General features: G+C 36.8%; 1 protein-coding gene and 1 long non-coding RNA gene across 3 annotated transcripts; one reads left to right on the top strand and one right to left on the bottom strand.

The window, feature by feature from the left end:
• Nucleotides 1-6,185: 6,185 nt before the first annotated feature.
• Nucleotides 6,186-14,932, top strand: LOC128031529 (uncharacterized). Of its 2 annotated transcripts, none has more exons than XR_008188113.1 (3): nt 6,186-6,297; nt 9,742-10,531; nt 14,173-14,932. It is a non-coding gene; the product is annotated as an uncharacterized LOC128031529 (long non-coding RNA). The 2 variants fall into 2 exon arrangements; XR_008188112.1 differs by lacking the exon at nt 14,173-14,932 and adding an exon at nt 12,734-14,139.
• LOC128031528 (protein FAM161A-like) lies at nt 7,332-10,738 on the bottom strand. Its single transcript, XM_052619825.1, has 4 exons — nt 10,414-10,738; nt 9,949-10,220; nt 9,730-9,811; nt 7,332-8,588 (listed from the first exon to the last, which is right to left on the bottom strand). The coding sequence occupies exons 1-4, from the start codon at nt 10,522-10,524 to the stop codon at nt 7,689-7,691; spliced, it is 1,365 nt and encodes a 454-aa protein (XP_052475785.1). The 5' UTR covers nt 10,525-10,738; the 3' UTR covers nt 7,332-7,688.
• Nucleotides 14,933-15,564: the final 632 nt, after the last annotated feature.

The raw sequence follows: 15,564 nt of genomic DNA, 5'->3' as shown, positions 1-15,564 counted from the left end.
AAGCTCTGGATTTGTTCTTCACGTGTTTACATCCTCATTTAGTGAGAGCGCAGACGCTGAAATCAACAGTCTTCATAAATTTGAAAATGAATTCAAAATATGACAAATTCTGTGACGTTAAACTGTGATTTATTATAAATCATAGGGCCCTAGGTAAATTCAGAATTGGAGATTAGAAGTACAGAGATAGTTAATCCAAAATGATATTTGTCATTTATTTGCCCTAATTTGTTTTCTGTGGAAGACACAAAAATATATTTTTGCCAGTGGGGTTTTTGTTTGGACGGCACTCATGGTCATGGTTTTCATAAAATTTTGTTTTATTATTATTATTTTATATGCAATTGTGATAATATTTAGCTTTTTTTTTATTGTAGTAATTTTGCCATGTCCTTTGATCATTTTCTTGTATTTGTATATACCTTTTTTATATCACATTTAGTTATTTCAGTGTATTTCCATTTTTTTGTTAAGTGTTAGATAACACTGTTGCATTAAAGAAAAAAGTCATCTGGGTTTGGAATGACAGAATTTTTATTTTTGAGTGAATTCCCCCTTTAGGCCTAACACCACATTTGGTTGGTAAAGAGAATTTTGTATACCACATCAGCTCAGAAACAAGCAGCTGGAATCAAACTAGCTGATCTTCACGAACACGCGCTCTATCCTAGCAGCTGATATCCATTTCCACGCTAATGCTTCTCCAAGGCTGTGGTTAAAACTACACCCGTCATCCACTGAGCTCTAACAGTAACCTGCTGTTTGAATAGATCTGTGAGAGTGACGTGACTGGCATGGAAGAGCAGTGCTGAGTTTCTCCTCTAGTGCATTTTCCTCGAACAGTTCTACTCTAATAAGCACATCCCAAGAAATGCATCTCTTTTTGTTTTCTCGAGAGTGATCTGTATGCAGACGCAGGCCTCATCTGACATGCCGTGACAGTTGTTTGTTTCTGCCAGTGCCACATCCAGCACAGCTCTGGAGATATGATTCAACAAAGTCTCTGTAATTCCCAGGGAATGGGTTTGGGTCTAGAACTTCAAGTGAAGTTCTGAAACCCTCCGGATTCCACTGAAGTTGTAGAACTCTGAAAATTCTATAACTTTGGGTTGGAAGTTTTAAACTCTATTTCCTGTGAGCTTGTGTGACTTGTTAGTTGCCTGCAGTAAAATTAATTCCCCTGGAAAGATGAGCTCTCTCTCCCCCCGACCCACTTTGCACTGGAATCCGGTCCGATGGGTTCCAGTAGAACCTCTTCCAGAAATACTGTTCAGGGGTCAATCCAGTCCACCCCCTGCTCATTTAAGCAGGTAGTTTAGGGTTAAACAAAATCGGTTTGCATTTTAATTCTGAAAGTATGAATTTTAGAATTTGAAATATGTGAAGTTTTTTTTGTGTGTGTTTGTATACAGTCTTGAGTTTTGATGTCCATTAAAAATAATAAAAAATACATATTATTGACATTTGCAGCAGTATATTCGTTGATGAGATTTTATTCAATAGTCCTGATAAAGGGGCAGCTAGGTTTTACATAATTTACACGAATGTTATATAATTATATATATATATATATATATATATATATATATATATAGATATATATATATATATATATATATATATATATATATATATATATATATATATATATATATATATATATATATATATATAATCATATTCTTCTTTCTCTGTGTATCTATAGATTCTTCCTTTCGTAATATCACAATATGAGAAATTAGCCTGTATTAGCGCTTGTTCATAGCGCTGTAAAGCCTATACTGCCATCTATTGGTGTGAATTGCACTGTTTGTTTAGTGCGTGAGTTGCATGTAAAGCATTGGTTTTCAACCTTTTTTTTCCAAGGCCAAGGCTCCATTGTCTAGTAACAGCACAATAATTACATTTCGGAATCCCAGAAGTTTTAATTGTTGAATGTACTTTACCTGATAAAAATGCTAAAATATTTAGCGCTTGTAATACAAAAAAAATGTGGGGGAAAATGTTGGGGAAGTCGTGGCCTAGTGGTTTTATAGAGTTGACTTCTAACCCTAAGGTTGTGGGTTCCTGTCTCGGGTCGGCAATACCATGACTTAGGTGTGCTTGAACAAGGCGCTGAACCCCCAACTGCTCCCTGGGGCGCTGCAGCATAAATGGCTGCCCACTGCTCCGGGTGTGTGTTCACTGCTGTGTGTGTGTGTAATTTGGATGGGTTAAATGCAGAGCACTAATTCTGAGTATGGGTCACCATACTTGGCTCTATGTCACAAAAAAAGAGAGACCAGGATGCTGAAACGCTCCCTCACCATATTTGGAAATGTTAGTAATACCTCAAACATGTTGCATGTTCTATCCATTATCACTGTTGTCCCAGTCAGACTAAGGGCATTTTTAAAGAGCTGAGTTTGTTTTGAGTATCTCAAGATGTAATCCAGTGACTATTTATCAGTCTAATGATCAGTCTATCATATCAGTGGCTGCATGTACAGGAAATGATCTGTAGGGTTACATCATTTTCCAATTAGGGAAGGGAAGATGTCATATCACATTAAATTGCGAGAGATAATAAAAAAGTATATAATGCTGTAAAAAAAAAAAAAGTAATAAAATGCAAAATGCAGAAAATCACAATCTTTTCCTTCTTTTTTTAGGTGATTTTTGCCCTTGGCTCCGCGGGATCCCAGCATGTGCCATACAGGTGAGCATCATCAACATACGCATTATTATCTGTGCAAATTCGGCTGTTGCGTTGGCTGTTTCTGAGTTTGATGTTTATTTTGACATCTGGTTTAGCGTAGCAGGGAACTGCCAGACATGTTTAGTGGTCACGGTGTCTCAAACATCTTTAATATCTGAAACTCTCAGCTCTCTCAGTTAACACCTAGAGCCATGGCTGTTTCTTCATGACCCATATACACATCTCAGTTACATGACACACTTGAACAGGTATACACACTCTTAACAGGAACATTTTCATTCTGAAAACACATTCTTTCAGAATATAAAGAATATGCATCACACTTCACAGATAGATAAGATTCCTACATGTAGTTCACCTCACCAGAAGAACACCACAATAAACTATTGAACAAATTGACAAATAAACAGATTTAACAGAAATAATTTATTTAAATTTTAGTTGGAAAAGCTGGTTTGTGCATCCATATTCAGTTGAGGGAAAATCTATCTTATGAACTACTTATTTATAACGAGTCAGTCAAAAAGATTCATGAAGCAGTCTCAAACTTGCTCAAGTGATTCATTTGAATGAATCAGTGAATCAATTAGTGTCATTGTTTTGAGTTCACAACTGTGATGTGCACTTTCTATTAGTCTGGCAGTTAATTTTCTGAATGACTTAATATAATTATAAGTAGGATTGTAAAGTTGTATTAATTAATAACAGTATTCTCTATCTTTATCATTTTCAATATTATTGGTTATTGTTTAACACACTAAAATGTTGCATTATAAAAGCCATTGTCATTAGTTTTGACTGGAGCCCTGCATAGTTTTACAATAATTGAAGTTTATGAATATATAACTCAAACAAGGAGAAATTTGTAAACAGTACCTGTTAAAATTTGACAAACTTCTATTCTAACTCTATAATTTTTTGTTAAATGTCAGATAGACCTGCATTTAGTGTATTAAGTGTGATAAAAAGGATTGTACACTAGACCTGTTTTAAAACTTTGTTTCTTAAAGGTATCTTTTCCAGATCATACAACTACAGACACTACTGATTGGAGACGGTGAACTGAAATGTAATGATTCTCAATACAAATTAGCAAAAAATATGTTAATGAACACACTTTATACTATATTAAAAACGTTAAATATAATAAAAATGTTATATTGTAATATTTATGTATCATAGAATTTTTTTTTTTTTTAAATATCATCTTTATATATTTGGTGCACTAGGGTCATAAGATTTACAATGTTTTTGAGAGAAGGCTCTTGTTGCTCACTAAGGCTGCATTATTTGATCATAAATTCACTAAAACAATCATCTTGTTAATTATTATTACAATTTAAAATAATTGTTTGTATTTTAATATATTTTAAAATGATATTAATTCTTTTATGTATTCTTTGATTACGAGCATGAATTTTCAGCAGCCATTCCTCCAGCCTTCAGTGTTACATGATCCTACGGAAATCATTCTAATATGCTGATTTGGTGCTCAAGAAACATTTCTTATTATTTATGTTCTGACAGTTTTGCTGCTTAGAATTTTTGTGGAAAGATTGTTTGTATGCATACTGTTTCTACAGGTGTGCTTGGAAAATGCTGGTTTGAGACAGAAACTCAAGTCTTTTTTGAGGGAGATCAACTCGGCACCCTTTACAGAATGCAGCAGTCCAGACACAAACACTTCACACACACACACACACACACAGAGTCACAACGAACACTGAATGATTGTCATCTCACACCATGTCTATCAGCAACGTCAAGCAGGTGTCACACAAGACAAGATCACAAATATTGTCTTTTTAATCATTTTAGATAACAGCTACAGCATCTACATCAGCCTTATTCATTATTCAGTGTTTAGGCTGTAGGTAACCTTTTTATGTTAATGACGTTGTTTCTGGAAGGTCAGCAGGAAGTGAATGCTGCTTTAGTCATTGTGAAGGGTTTCAGCGATCCTGCGGAGGAGTATACAGAGAAATCTAAAACCACAAACAAGAGCTGCTGTACAAACCCCAGCACCTCTATAAGCAGTTGTGAGCATCTGTTGATCAAACAAACATATGCACATGTATATTATAAATATGAGTTTATAGGAGTTATATTTGACAGTCGGAGCTTATGCAGTGGGTTCTGTGTAGTTTCTGCAGGAGGAGGGAGCACAGTTTGTTACTGGACATGATGCTGGTTCTGTACAGGAGTATGTGGTTTCTGCAGGAAGACATACCATACGTCAGACGTACACTCAGGAAGTGTGGACTGAGGCCTGAGGATTTCGACTAAAGACTGTACTTGTGTGTGAGTGAATGAGGGAGGTGGAGAGTTAAAGTTATCCTATATGAATCATAGTTAAAGGCATAGTTCACTTAAAAAGTGCATAAAAAGTGCTGTCACTGGGGCCACATCCTAATGTACAAAAGCTAATAGTTAGATCTTTGTACCTTATTTACCCCTAAATGGTACATATTAATAGCTTAAAGTCACATATCAGTACTTTTAAGTGCACATTAGTTCCTAAAGTGTACATAGTAGTCATTTTTGAAAGGGTATCGCCCCAATCAATCTTTTTTTTTTTTCTGAGAGTGTACAGTACAATGAATGGATAAAGAAGCATTCAAGATTTGAAAGCACTATAAACGGTTGCACTTTATTTTACAGTACGTGTACTAACATGTACTTATAGTGTACGTACAGTGTATTTATCTAAGAAAGTTCTGGTAATACAAGGTAACTACATGGGGTAGGGTTAGGTTTAGGGGTAGGTTCAGGGTTAGTACCCAGTTGTTACATAGTTATTGTAATTACTATAATAAGTACATAGTATTTACATGAGGAACAGGACTGTAAAATAAAGTGCTACCAAATTATCATTAAAGTTGTACATAGAACCTTTGAAGTCATACAGTAGCTTTATGTGAGTAACAGACCAACATTTATTGGAAATATTGTCTTCCATGGGAGATGATGAGAGTTCATGAGGCAAAGTGTTCAATTTATGATGAATTGTTATTATGATGCAGTTATCACAGCAGTTAACTGTAAACAACTGAAATATTATCAGTAAATTACTTACATTTTAGTCTGTTTTTTACAGTTATCCTATGACTTCAGAAGAGTTTGAATATAGTTCATAAGCCATATGGATTACATTTTATGATACCTTAATGATGCTTTTCCACCTTTTTGTTAAGAATAAAGGCTTCATTCCCGATTGCAATTGCATTCAAAAGAAGGACCTACTATGGGAACATTGAATGTTTGAATCTGATTTCCTGACAAACGTTTTGAGATCTGCAGTTATATTCAGGAAACGCACAGCGAACGTAGTTCAAGGGAGATCTGATTGTGTTAACTGTAATAACGGTCACGCAGTTTGCACAAAAATGTGTTGTCAGCGCTTCCCATGCAATTTGATCAGTTAACCTCTATACTGAGCAACTTAAAGGCCACACGTTACATTTCTCACTAGCGAGGAGACAGTGCTGTTTAGAGTCGCAAAGAGGTAGCCTAATTCACACAAGCTCTCTCTCTCTCACTTCCGGTGTGATTCTCGAGGGCGAGTGAACGGAGTGGTGCAAATGCGTGAGTGGCTCTCTGTGAGTGACCGTTTTTCTTTCTGTTTTCTTGCTTGTTCTTTCTCTAGTGGTGGGTTCTTGAAGCTGTTGTTTCTGCTTTACTTTTGGGCTGCATACTGCCTGTTTATCAGGGAGATATGTTGGCCCCAGGTGTCAATTTGAGCTCGCTTACACGGCGTCACGCTCTTAAAGTGTCGTCCATGGTGAGTGTTGAACAATGTTGCTTGACTATTGGAGAGGTTGTAAGGCTTGAGTCTATTTTATCAGTCTCGAGTGTGAATAATGCCGCTGTAAGTTTTCTTTACAGTATTGATAAAGCAAATATTGTTGTTTAGCCTGGAGTTACTGTTGGCGGTGAGCTTGTTTCTGCCCTTCCCCTCGCAGTTAAGAGTGTTGCTTTATCAAATGTTCCCCCATTCATGAGTGATGATATTTTAACTCAGGCCCTGTCCCTGTAAAACTGGTGTCGCCAATTTAAAAAATCCCCTCTTTTGAAACATATCATCTAGACTTGTCACTTAAGTTGTTTGCTGATGACTTTATGTTATTTTGTCACAACTGCAAGAATAAAGTGCTTAGAGTATGGGAAAGCTGGACATCTAATTAAAAATAGTTCTGAAAAATTGAAAGTAGCGGAAGGAACTGGGGAAAGTGATGGAAATATCACTCCCAGCACAGTTTAACCTGAGCTGCTGGTCTTTATGTGAGAGCCGGGCTGAGGTGGAGTCTGTCGCTGGGAATGAGTCTAGTAGACTGAATGCTGCTGACCTGGTTGAGATTCTGCTCAAATGCGGAGACCGAGGATTAGCTCAATCCCTTTAAATATATCATCTGATTGATGTCTTGAGGTGTGGTAACCGTAGTATAAGTGGAATAATTGACTTTGGGCTGTTGAATTATTAGAAAAATAATTACTCCGCTTCTCATCGTGGTTGCATCACCACCTGGCTTAATCGGCCCATCGTCAATTATCCTTACATGTTCTATATAGAAGAAACAAAGTCATCACAGGTTAGTGACAACATGACAGTGAGGAAATGATGACTGAAATGCGCTTTTGGGTGAACTATTTCTTTAAGTATTCTCATTTTAAAACTGACATGATATTAAAGGGAACAATAAAGCACTAACAACAAAGTACACTACTAACAAAGTAATGAACTTGCAGAGTCACCATGTTTGTATCATATTATTTCAGTTATTTGATGCAAGAATTAAATTTGGAATCCATTTAAAATCCAGCTGAAAATACATTTAACCAAAACAAATGAACACTATTAAATTATTTTTCTCCAAAGCAATACAATGAAAAAACAGATCTCTGTTTCTATCACACCATGTAGTTATATAGTTATAGTACTGATGATGAATTTTGTATTGTAGGCTATGGTTTAATGTATCTGTGTCAGTATTTAAACACTGATGTAGTCACTCTTGCCGTTATTCAGGGGTTCTTGGCTGTGGCAGAGGCTGGTCCTGCTTAGAGGATGAATGTAGGACCAGTCTCTGTCTCTTTCTCTGTTCCTCTTTCTCTCCATCTCCTCCTCCACCTGCAGGGCACCCTTGTTCTTCCATTTCTTGAGGTTGCTGCTGCAGCGTGATATATCTGTGCTCTGTGGCCTTGAAAATTCATCATCATACTGATTCTCGGCCTCCTCTCCCTCCTGCAGCATGTCCTCCAGAATGCTAGGAGGCAGTGCTGAGCCTCTGTGATTCAGATTAACTGCCTCGTATATCTGGCAAGTTGGTGAGCTGGGCCTATATAGAGACCTCGGCAAGGGTCTGGCTTTAAACAATCTTCGTTCTGTTTTGGGACTTAGGTTGTTTAGCTCATCCTCTAGTTTTTTCTCTCTTTTCTTTCGCTCTCTTTCAATAAAGCTAAATGGCTGTTGTGGAAGAGGAGGAGTTTGGCGATGAGAGCCTTGTTTGAGGTGGTTTCCGTGGTGATCGTGGTCCATTTGGTTGATTAGATTTTTTTGTAGCTGGAGCTTCTTTGGGTGCTTAGTGATGATGTCATTGCAAAGGAAGTGCGTGGAGCGCGGGGCCGGCTTAGCACGAAACGTCTTGCTACACTCTTTCAGCTCATCCAGTTCTTTCTTCAGTCTCTCATTTTCTAGTTCCATCTCAGAGCGGGTTTTCACATTGCGTCGTTTGCGATCCTCTTCACGAAGCATCATGCGAAACGGTTTGGGAACGGTTACTTTGGAATTGTGTCTCAGGCGGTCCATCCCCGGATTGGCTGCACTAAGAGATGAGTTCTGCGGAGAGTGTGACAACTTCCTTTGGTCCTCTAACGAATTCTGTCGAGCCTGCTTTAAAAAAAAAACATATTAAATTAAATTTTTGTACTGTTCTCTACAACTCTCTGTACCAATTGTGATTAAAAATTAAGATTCAGTTTTGCTTTTTAATTCAGAACAACAAAATCAAAAGATTCACTATTCCTCTTAATATTCAAAATAATATGTGATGTGATATTGATTTCAGTAATACATACATATCTGGTTTAGGGTTTCATGACCCTTTAAGAATTATAATTTAGGGTAGTTGTTCACAACTAGGGAGCCTCAGTAAACTTCCATGGCCCAAATAAATCTTAAAAGTATTTAAATTTAGTTATGCTAATAAATATAAAATACAAATACAATATGAAATTGACATAATATTTTTTTATGTATTTATTTCCATTACAACAGAAATGCATGTCAACTTAGAGAGAAGAGACTTTGAATATTGTCTTGAACAACATTGGGCCTTTACAGTAGCGTCTTTTTTTCCTTGATTTTATTATATAAAACATTTTGAATGACAGATTTCAGAACTTTTTCTTTAATAACAGCAATATTTGAGCTGCATGACCTCCACAACTTTGTATAACACCTGACCTGGTGATCATATTATTCTCCTGCATGATTTGAGGATGATCCAAAGAGCATCATGTGCTTCAGTGGAAGCAAGATCATCTGATTGTCCATTTAAGCGGTTCACATGATTAATGTTACAAATTCGCTTATTTGATTAGTGACCTATACACTCAAGAACTGTTTGAATCTCTCAGCTCCTCCTGCATAACCATAAAGCTTCTGAAAGTAACTATGTGCTGACTCATATTGGTATTATCAGTGGAAGCTCTCTCTGTTCTGCATATAGACAGTACAAGTTACTATTAGAGGCAACTGAATATTGCTGAATACTTTAGACTGGTGACTAATTTGAAGGGTTTTGTAATGCACATATTGATAATGTAACCCCATCTCCATATCTGTGCACCATAACAACCTTCAGTAAACAAAGTACTTTTAATTTCAAAATGCTTTTCAAGCACTTAAAAACCACTTATTGAGACTGATGTGCACTTTATATACAACTATTATGTCTGTTTTCTGAGAGTGTTAAAAGATTTTTGAATATGATGAACAAATCCTTGAAGTTCATCTCAGGTCTAATCTTTACCTTTAATTTCAGATGAGAAACCTCATTCCTCAGACGGTCCACTGATGCCTTGCTCCCAACCTGGTTGAGCTCCACCTGTCCACTAATGAAAGAGGTCAAAGGTCAGGCATCAAATCCAGATCTGAGGTTTTATTGGAACAATGTAGTTTTAAGCAGTTGAATGTTTGAAAATATAAATTTTTATTGTCATTTATTTAATGTTTAGTCACAATTGGATACCTCTCTGTATCGTCTCCATTTTGACTCCTGCAAGTAATGAGCTGTCTTTCTCTCTGACCCGGTTTGATCTGGCTCAGGTTGAGTTTTTCCAGCTCGGCTATGTTTCTCAGGTGTTCTCTCTTCAGCTCCTCTAGTTTGGTGTAGTATTCCTGTTTGGAGAATGTGGGTCCCTGCAGATGAGGGGCTGCACATGGCTTCCCATAGTCAACATCAGAAAGAGAACTCGAGTCGCACGCCCCTATGTTATCACCGTCAGACTGCAGCTCACACACCTGAGAAACCGAAAACAAGCAAACTACTGTTTAAACGGTCAATTTGAACTAAAATGACCGCAAATGTTACAGTACAGTATAAAACAGAATATTAAGTGGTTCTTCCATTACAGAGTATCTCTATCAATTAATCTGGAAATGCTTAATTATGAGGTGAATTAGTCTTTTTACATTGTACAGATCAGATGTCTACCTCTGTGTGATGAACAATATCATTCAGGGAGCATGAATAATCCTTCTCCTCTCCAAACAGAGCCTGAAGTTCACTCGGCTGAAGCCTCTCTGTGCGCAGTATCGGAGTCATGGTCCAGGTACTTTATTCTTCAGTACAGCAAAGCTCATGAATTTGCTTTCATATAGCTTCAAATAAGTATTTCTCTGCCTCTTGATTTCGTTAGTTCCTCTCATAGGTGTGGACTGCCACATCCACCCTCAGACGTGCCACAGTTTATCCCTGTGGATAAGCCCTAAAGGGTCACGGTTTAAAGGTCCATGCCTGTTCACCATATGTCCCATATATTCTTTAAACCCTGATTTAGACCTTCAAATGTGATTTAGAGTGAACTGTCCCTTTCCAAACCTCAAATTAGATTTAGAGATTAACAACAACGTCATTTACACTGGTGGCAACTCTTGTGAAACAAATAAGCAACCACAGCTTCAAAAATAATCCACAAACAAGGCCATTATTATTTATTACCATCGATATTAATTATCAGTTATTTTTTTTTTACAAATACATGAGCCTGCAACCTATTTAATTAGTATTAAACTGAAACCACTCTTTTATCTGAAAATCAAAAACAGAATTTATTTGACAAAAATTAGCAAACTGCAGCAAAGCGGGAGCACATACTAACCACCAGAGCTGTAACATAGCCACATATGTATGTAGGGTGTAATAAAATATATTTAAACTGTTAGTAGTGGGATAGACCTACTTGTTTTTTTATAAGCCTGTGATAATTAATTACAAAAACATTGTAACAATTACAAATTTACCTCATAAAAGAAAGTAATCTCATTCCTCTATTACATCTACTATCAGATTTTCTAAACAAGCGATCATATTTTTTTAAATAAGCCCAAAAGACCGCAACCGCGACCTAGGATTTTTTTTTATTACTCTGTGGCTTTATGTAAAACTATCTGCTGTGTGAATGCATGTGTTTGTTTGTGGTGTTGAAATCTGTGTGTATGTGTTCAGGGTTAATCAGTTTATTGCAGAAACCCGTGTTCACACTCTTAAAGCTAAAATACAACTGACACTTCAATCTGCCAACCCATCTGCTACCACAAATAATAACAAACACACGCGCACAACAACCTAATTCCTACATTTTAACTTTCTTCAATCTTTGTAAAACAAGGATTCATGTCATAACATTATCCCATGCAACTCATTCCGGATTCACAGTGTTTCTTAATGTATGTGGTAGGGTTTGCCGAGAAACAAATCGAAAATGTTATATACTGTATTAATCGAAAATCTCCAGTCATCACATTTGTGCATTTGTATGAGAGCACACAAGCGAGTCATTCTGAATATGAAACCTCGAGACAAATAAAATCATGACACGAAAAAACGATACTTTCTTCTCTGAGGTTAATATATCCGTTCTGAGACAATCGGACAGGATTATACAGCCTAGAAAGCCTATAATCACTAAAAGCTGTCTGCACTGCACAATGAATCTCTTCTTTACATTGTATCTCAGGATTTTATAATGAGAGGATTTGCAAGCTTGCAGAACTCAGAACTTGACAAAAACTCAGCGCTTTGAGTTGTGAGTGAATATTTGATGAACATTTGATCACATTCTCCAGAACACAAATTCACACTGGAGCATTTGCCAAATACGTTTCACAAAATATCATTTGGGGCCCCCTGATTCCCTGTGGCCCTAAGCTGTTACCTCGCTTTTTGGTTAAGTCCGCCCCTGCTAATTCTGACACCCTGCCATTTATTGGATAGACTAACTACAAGGATTTCTAAGTCAGGTGTCTGAGACTGTCAGGTTGTGTGCATTAAATGCAGAAAAAGACTACATTTATTTCATGCAGCTGAACACATTTCATATTGTCCACAAGGGAGCGATGTTGTTCTTAATCTTAAGTAATCACACGGATGTTGTGATTTGGTATGTGACAGTGAGACAAAGAACACTGAACCAAAGGAAGAGTTTAAGTGCTTTTAGGTTTAGAGATGAAATACACCTTGTGAAATACTTTTTTATCTGTCAGTTATTACCCGTTATTGCCCGTTAACACAGGCCAGAGACGCTGAAGATGGACACAAAGAGAAAAATACTGTAGCAGGCAGATCACTCACTGTTCATGATGCACAAACTATTCGATGAAAATCCTCAGTATTGATTTAGGGATTTATATGAATGTGTTTCTGAGGGGAACTGACTGTCTTCAGAAAAGTTTAGATGGTGTTTTCCTTTCATCTGGTGTCTGTATAATTCACATTAAAGCAGTGTTTCAGCGGAGCTCTGTTGTGTTTACAGCGGTAACCAAGGAAACGCTGTATGTGCTGTTCCATGAGTGCCTCCTGCTGTCAGAGAGTGAATCTGCGTCGCGTTCAGACAGAGCTTCTGCGTTTTGTCAGAGATCGGTGGTTTTGTTACAAATTTGGTTATTATTAAATCAAATTATGTATATAAAATTATATAAACAAATGATATGAAATCATATTAATTATATGTATATTATATAACTAAAATGAAATAACTGTAATTACAGATTTAGGTTAAATAAATATGTCTGTCTTTATTTTTCTTCTTTTTTTCTTTTTCTCATCAAAAGCTGCAAGACAGCCCACGATTCAACATTTCAGAAACACATAAAAAATAAAAAATAAATTAACAAATACTGCTTTTCCAAACATTCTGTATGTTGCACAAAAATAAAATATATTGTGTTCAGTGTTTTTTTTGTTGTTGTTTTTCTTTACGCAGGCATTTCAAAATAACATTTTAGAGCTGTAAAAACAATACTGTGATACTGTGAAACCATGATATTTTTGCTTAAGGTTATCATAGCATCAAAATCTCATACCGGCCCATGATTAGATTCATTTGGTCATTGCTGATTGTTGAGCTATTTATTGCAGCATTACTCTTAAATACATATGCACTTTTCATGAAGTAAATCATGTGATTATGAGCATTGTATGGCTTCATTTTCAGTTGTTGTCATTCACCTTCCTTCCTCTTTCTGCCCTTCCCCAAATGTGTCAAATCACGCTTGTGTCAGTCTCTCTAATCACAAGTTCCTCACACCAGTGCTCTCTTACAAATGTGTGAGAGTTTTCATTTGAAGGTTATGCAATCCAGAGTACATTAATCAATGATTTGCTAGATGCCTTACTCAAGGTCAGCTATGAATAACGGAAAGTTACGGAATGTGCTGATACTGTGTAGACCCAGAAGAGCACTTCACTAAGCACGCTGAAGTCAGCCAACATAATAAGGTGACTCCTCCTTCAACATCATCTGGATGGAACGTCACAGTTACATCATGTCTGCTCCTGGACAAGACTGTGTGATTGTTCTGATCTGGATATGAAAGTAGCCTGTGTTCTCTAAAAGAACAGTTTGTCTTGCTCCCACTGCAGCCAAACATGTATGAATGCGTCTGTTTAACTTTGAAGTGTGAGCAGAGTCAAGATCTTGCTCTCTAATATAAATGTTTGGGGTCAGAAAGCACTGAAAAAACACCCTCTTATTCAGTATTTGGGTCTTGTATGCCAGAAAAATTCCAGAAAAATCTCAAACCCCTTAAAAGATGTACTTGATATATAAAAATTACCATAATATAACACAAGTTATTTTTTACAATTTTATTTTCATTTTGTTTTTCATAAGATTACTGGAACTGGTAAACAGTGCCTGTGATTTCTGTTGTAAATATATTATTTGTTTTGTTGCTTTGTTTTTTTTTGCAGTGAGAGTACTTGGATTTTCCCCTTTAGCCGCAGAAGTGCACACACTGCTCATGCTGCACACTTCAACAGCATTCTCCTTCCTGTTTTGTTCGAAACCACATCAAGGCCAGAATTGCAAGGAATCTGCAAAGAACAGAAACAGAAAGAGGATTTGAGGCTAGGTAGATCTTGAAATGTTCTCTGGCTCACACACTTTCTTGTGTCTTATTTTTATCTTTATTTTCTCATTCTTATCTTGTTTCTCTCCCACACACACACAGTCAAGTCTTTTCTCAGATTGCTGTCTAAATGTGGTCTGTCGGGCCTCTTTGCTGCGCAGAAGGGTTCCAGTGTATTATATTTTCTTCAAAATCTCTTCTCGTGGTTCGACTTCTTCTTCGAATTCTGTAATTGTGTTCTTGGTTAATTTTGTCCATTTAGAACAATCTTTCTTTATTTTTCGTATTTAATCAGTGCGGTAGATCTCAGAAGGACCTTCTGTTTTCTCCTTTCTCTCGCTCTCTACTTAATCATTTCCACGCCGCTTACATACTGAGAAACGAATACAAACCAAACTTCTATTAAACTACTATTTTTATGTAATTCTTTTCCATTCGTCTGTGATTCCACTGAAAGGAGATTGAAGTGAGTTTGCACTCTGACCTTCAGGTGTGTGTAGTATAGGCACTGTTGATTGTTTAAATAGTGTCTTGCATTGCTAGCTTTCTGGGAATCTTGTGTAGCAGGCATATGAGAACAAATCCACACACACGCACACAAGAGTCAAGCTTGGTCAAGCGCCTGTGAAGAGCGCTGAGCGCTGAAGAGAGTGAGATCAAGGCTTGAAGACTTTTGCCTTTAATAGCTGGAGAGAGGAGTCTGGACAAAGTAAACATTGAGTAAACTACTTTTCTCTTTCTTCTTCCTCTCTCTCTTTGTCTATGGAACATTTATCTTCCCAGAAAAATCTTCCCAGGCTTGTGTTTACTTGTCTGCTGGAAGTTGAAAGGGCTTATATTTATATGCTCACTCTCGTTTTTCAGTATGGAGATCATGTCACACAGGAGATGAGATGGAAGGAAGGGAGGTGCTGTGTTAAGTTCATTGTTCACCTATAAAATCAGTTTACCTTTCAGATATCTTTTGTTGTCCTATGTTTTTCAGGGAATTTGGTGCAGAAATCCCTTTGTGTATAGTGTAGACTTGGGATGTTAGGATTGTGGGATGTCCTGTTTATAAGACACTCATCAGATCACTTTCCTTCATAAAGCATGATCTGAATCTTGTGCTGCTCATTATGAAATATTTGAATAGCCTCGTTTCTTTTTCCGGATGGCCTAATTTCATACCTCATGAGACTTAATGCCATTCTTAGGACTTTTTAATATGTCAACTTGGTCTCAGATGTTTTTA

The sequence above is a fragment of the Carassius gibelio genome, chromosome A17 (genome assembly GCF_023724105.1).
Source record: "Carassius gibelio isolate Cgi1373 ecotype wild population from Czech Republic chromosome A17, carGib1.2-hapl.c, whole genome shotgun sequence".
NCBI classification, from domain to species: Eukaryota; Metazoa; Chordata; class Actinopteri; order Cypriniformes; family Cyprinidae; genus Carassius; species Carassius gibelio.
The sequence above is the reverse complement of the archived record's forward strand: the minus strand, read 5'-3'. Positions and strand labels throughout refer to the sequence as shown.

Bases quoted from the DNA above. Each gene is read 5' to 3' on its own strand.
- LOC128031528 (XM_052619825.1), bottom strand. From the start codon at position 10,524: ATGACTCCGATACTGCGCACAGAGAGGCTTCAGCCGAGTGAACTTCAG. The intron at 10,221-10,413 runs GTAGACATCTGA...TCGGTTTCTCAG, and splicing joins ATATTGTTCATCACACAGAG to GTGTGTGAGCTGCAGTCTGA. The intron at 8,589-9,729 runs GTAAAGATTAGA...TTTTTTTTAAAG, and splicing joins TTTCTCATCTGAAATTAAAG to CAGGCTCGACAGAATTCGTT.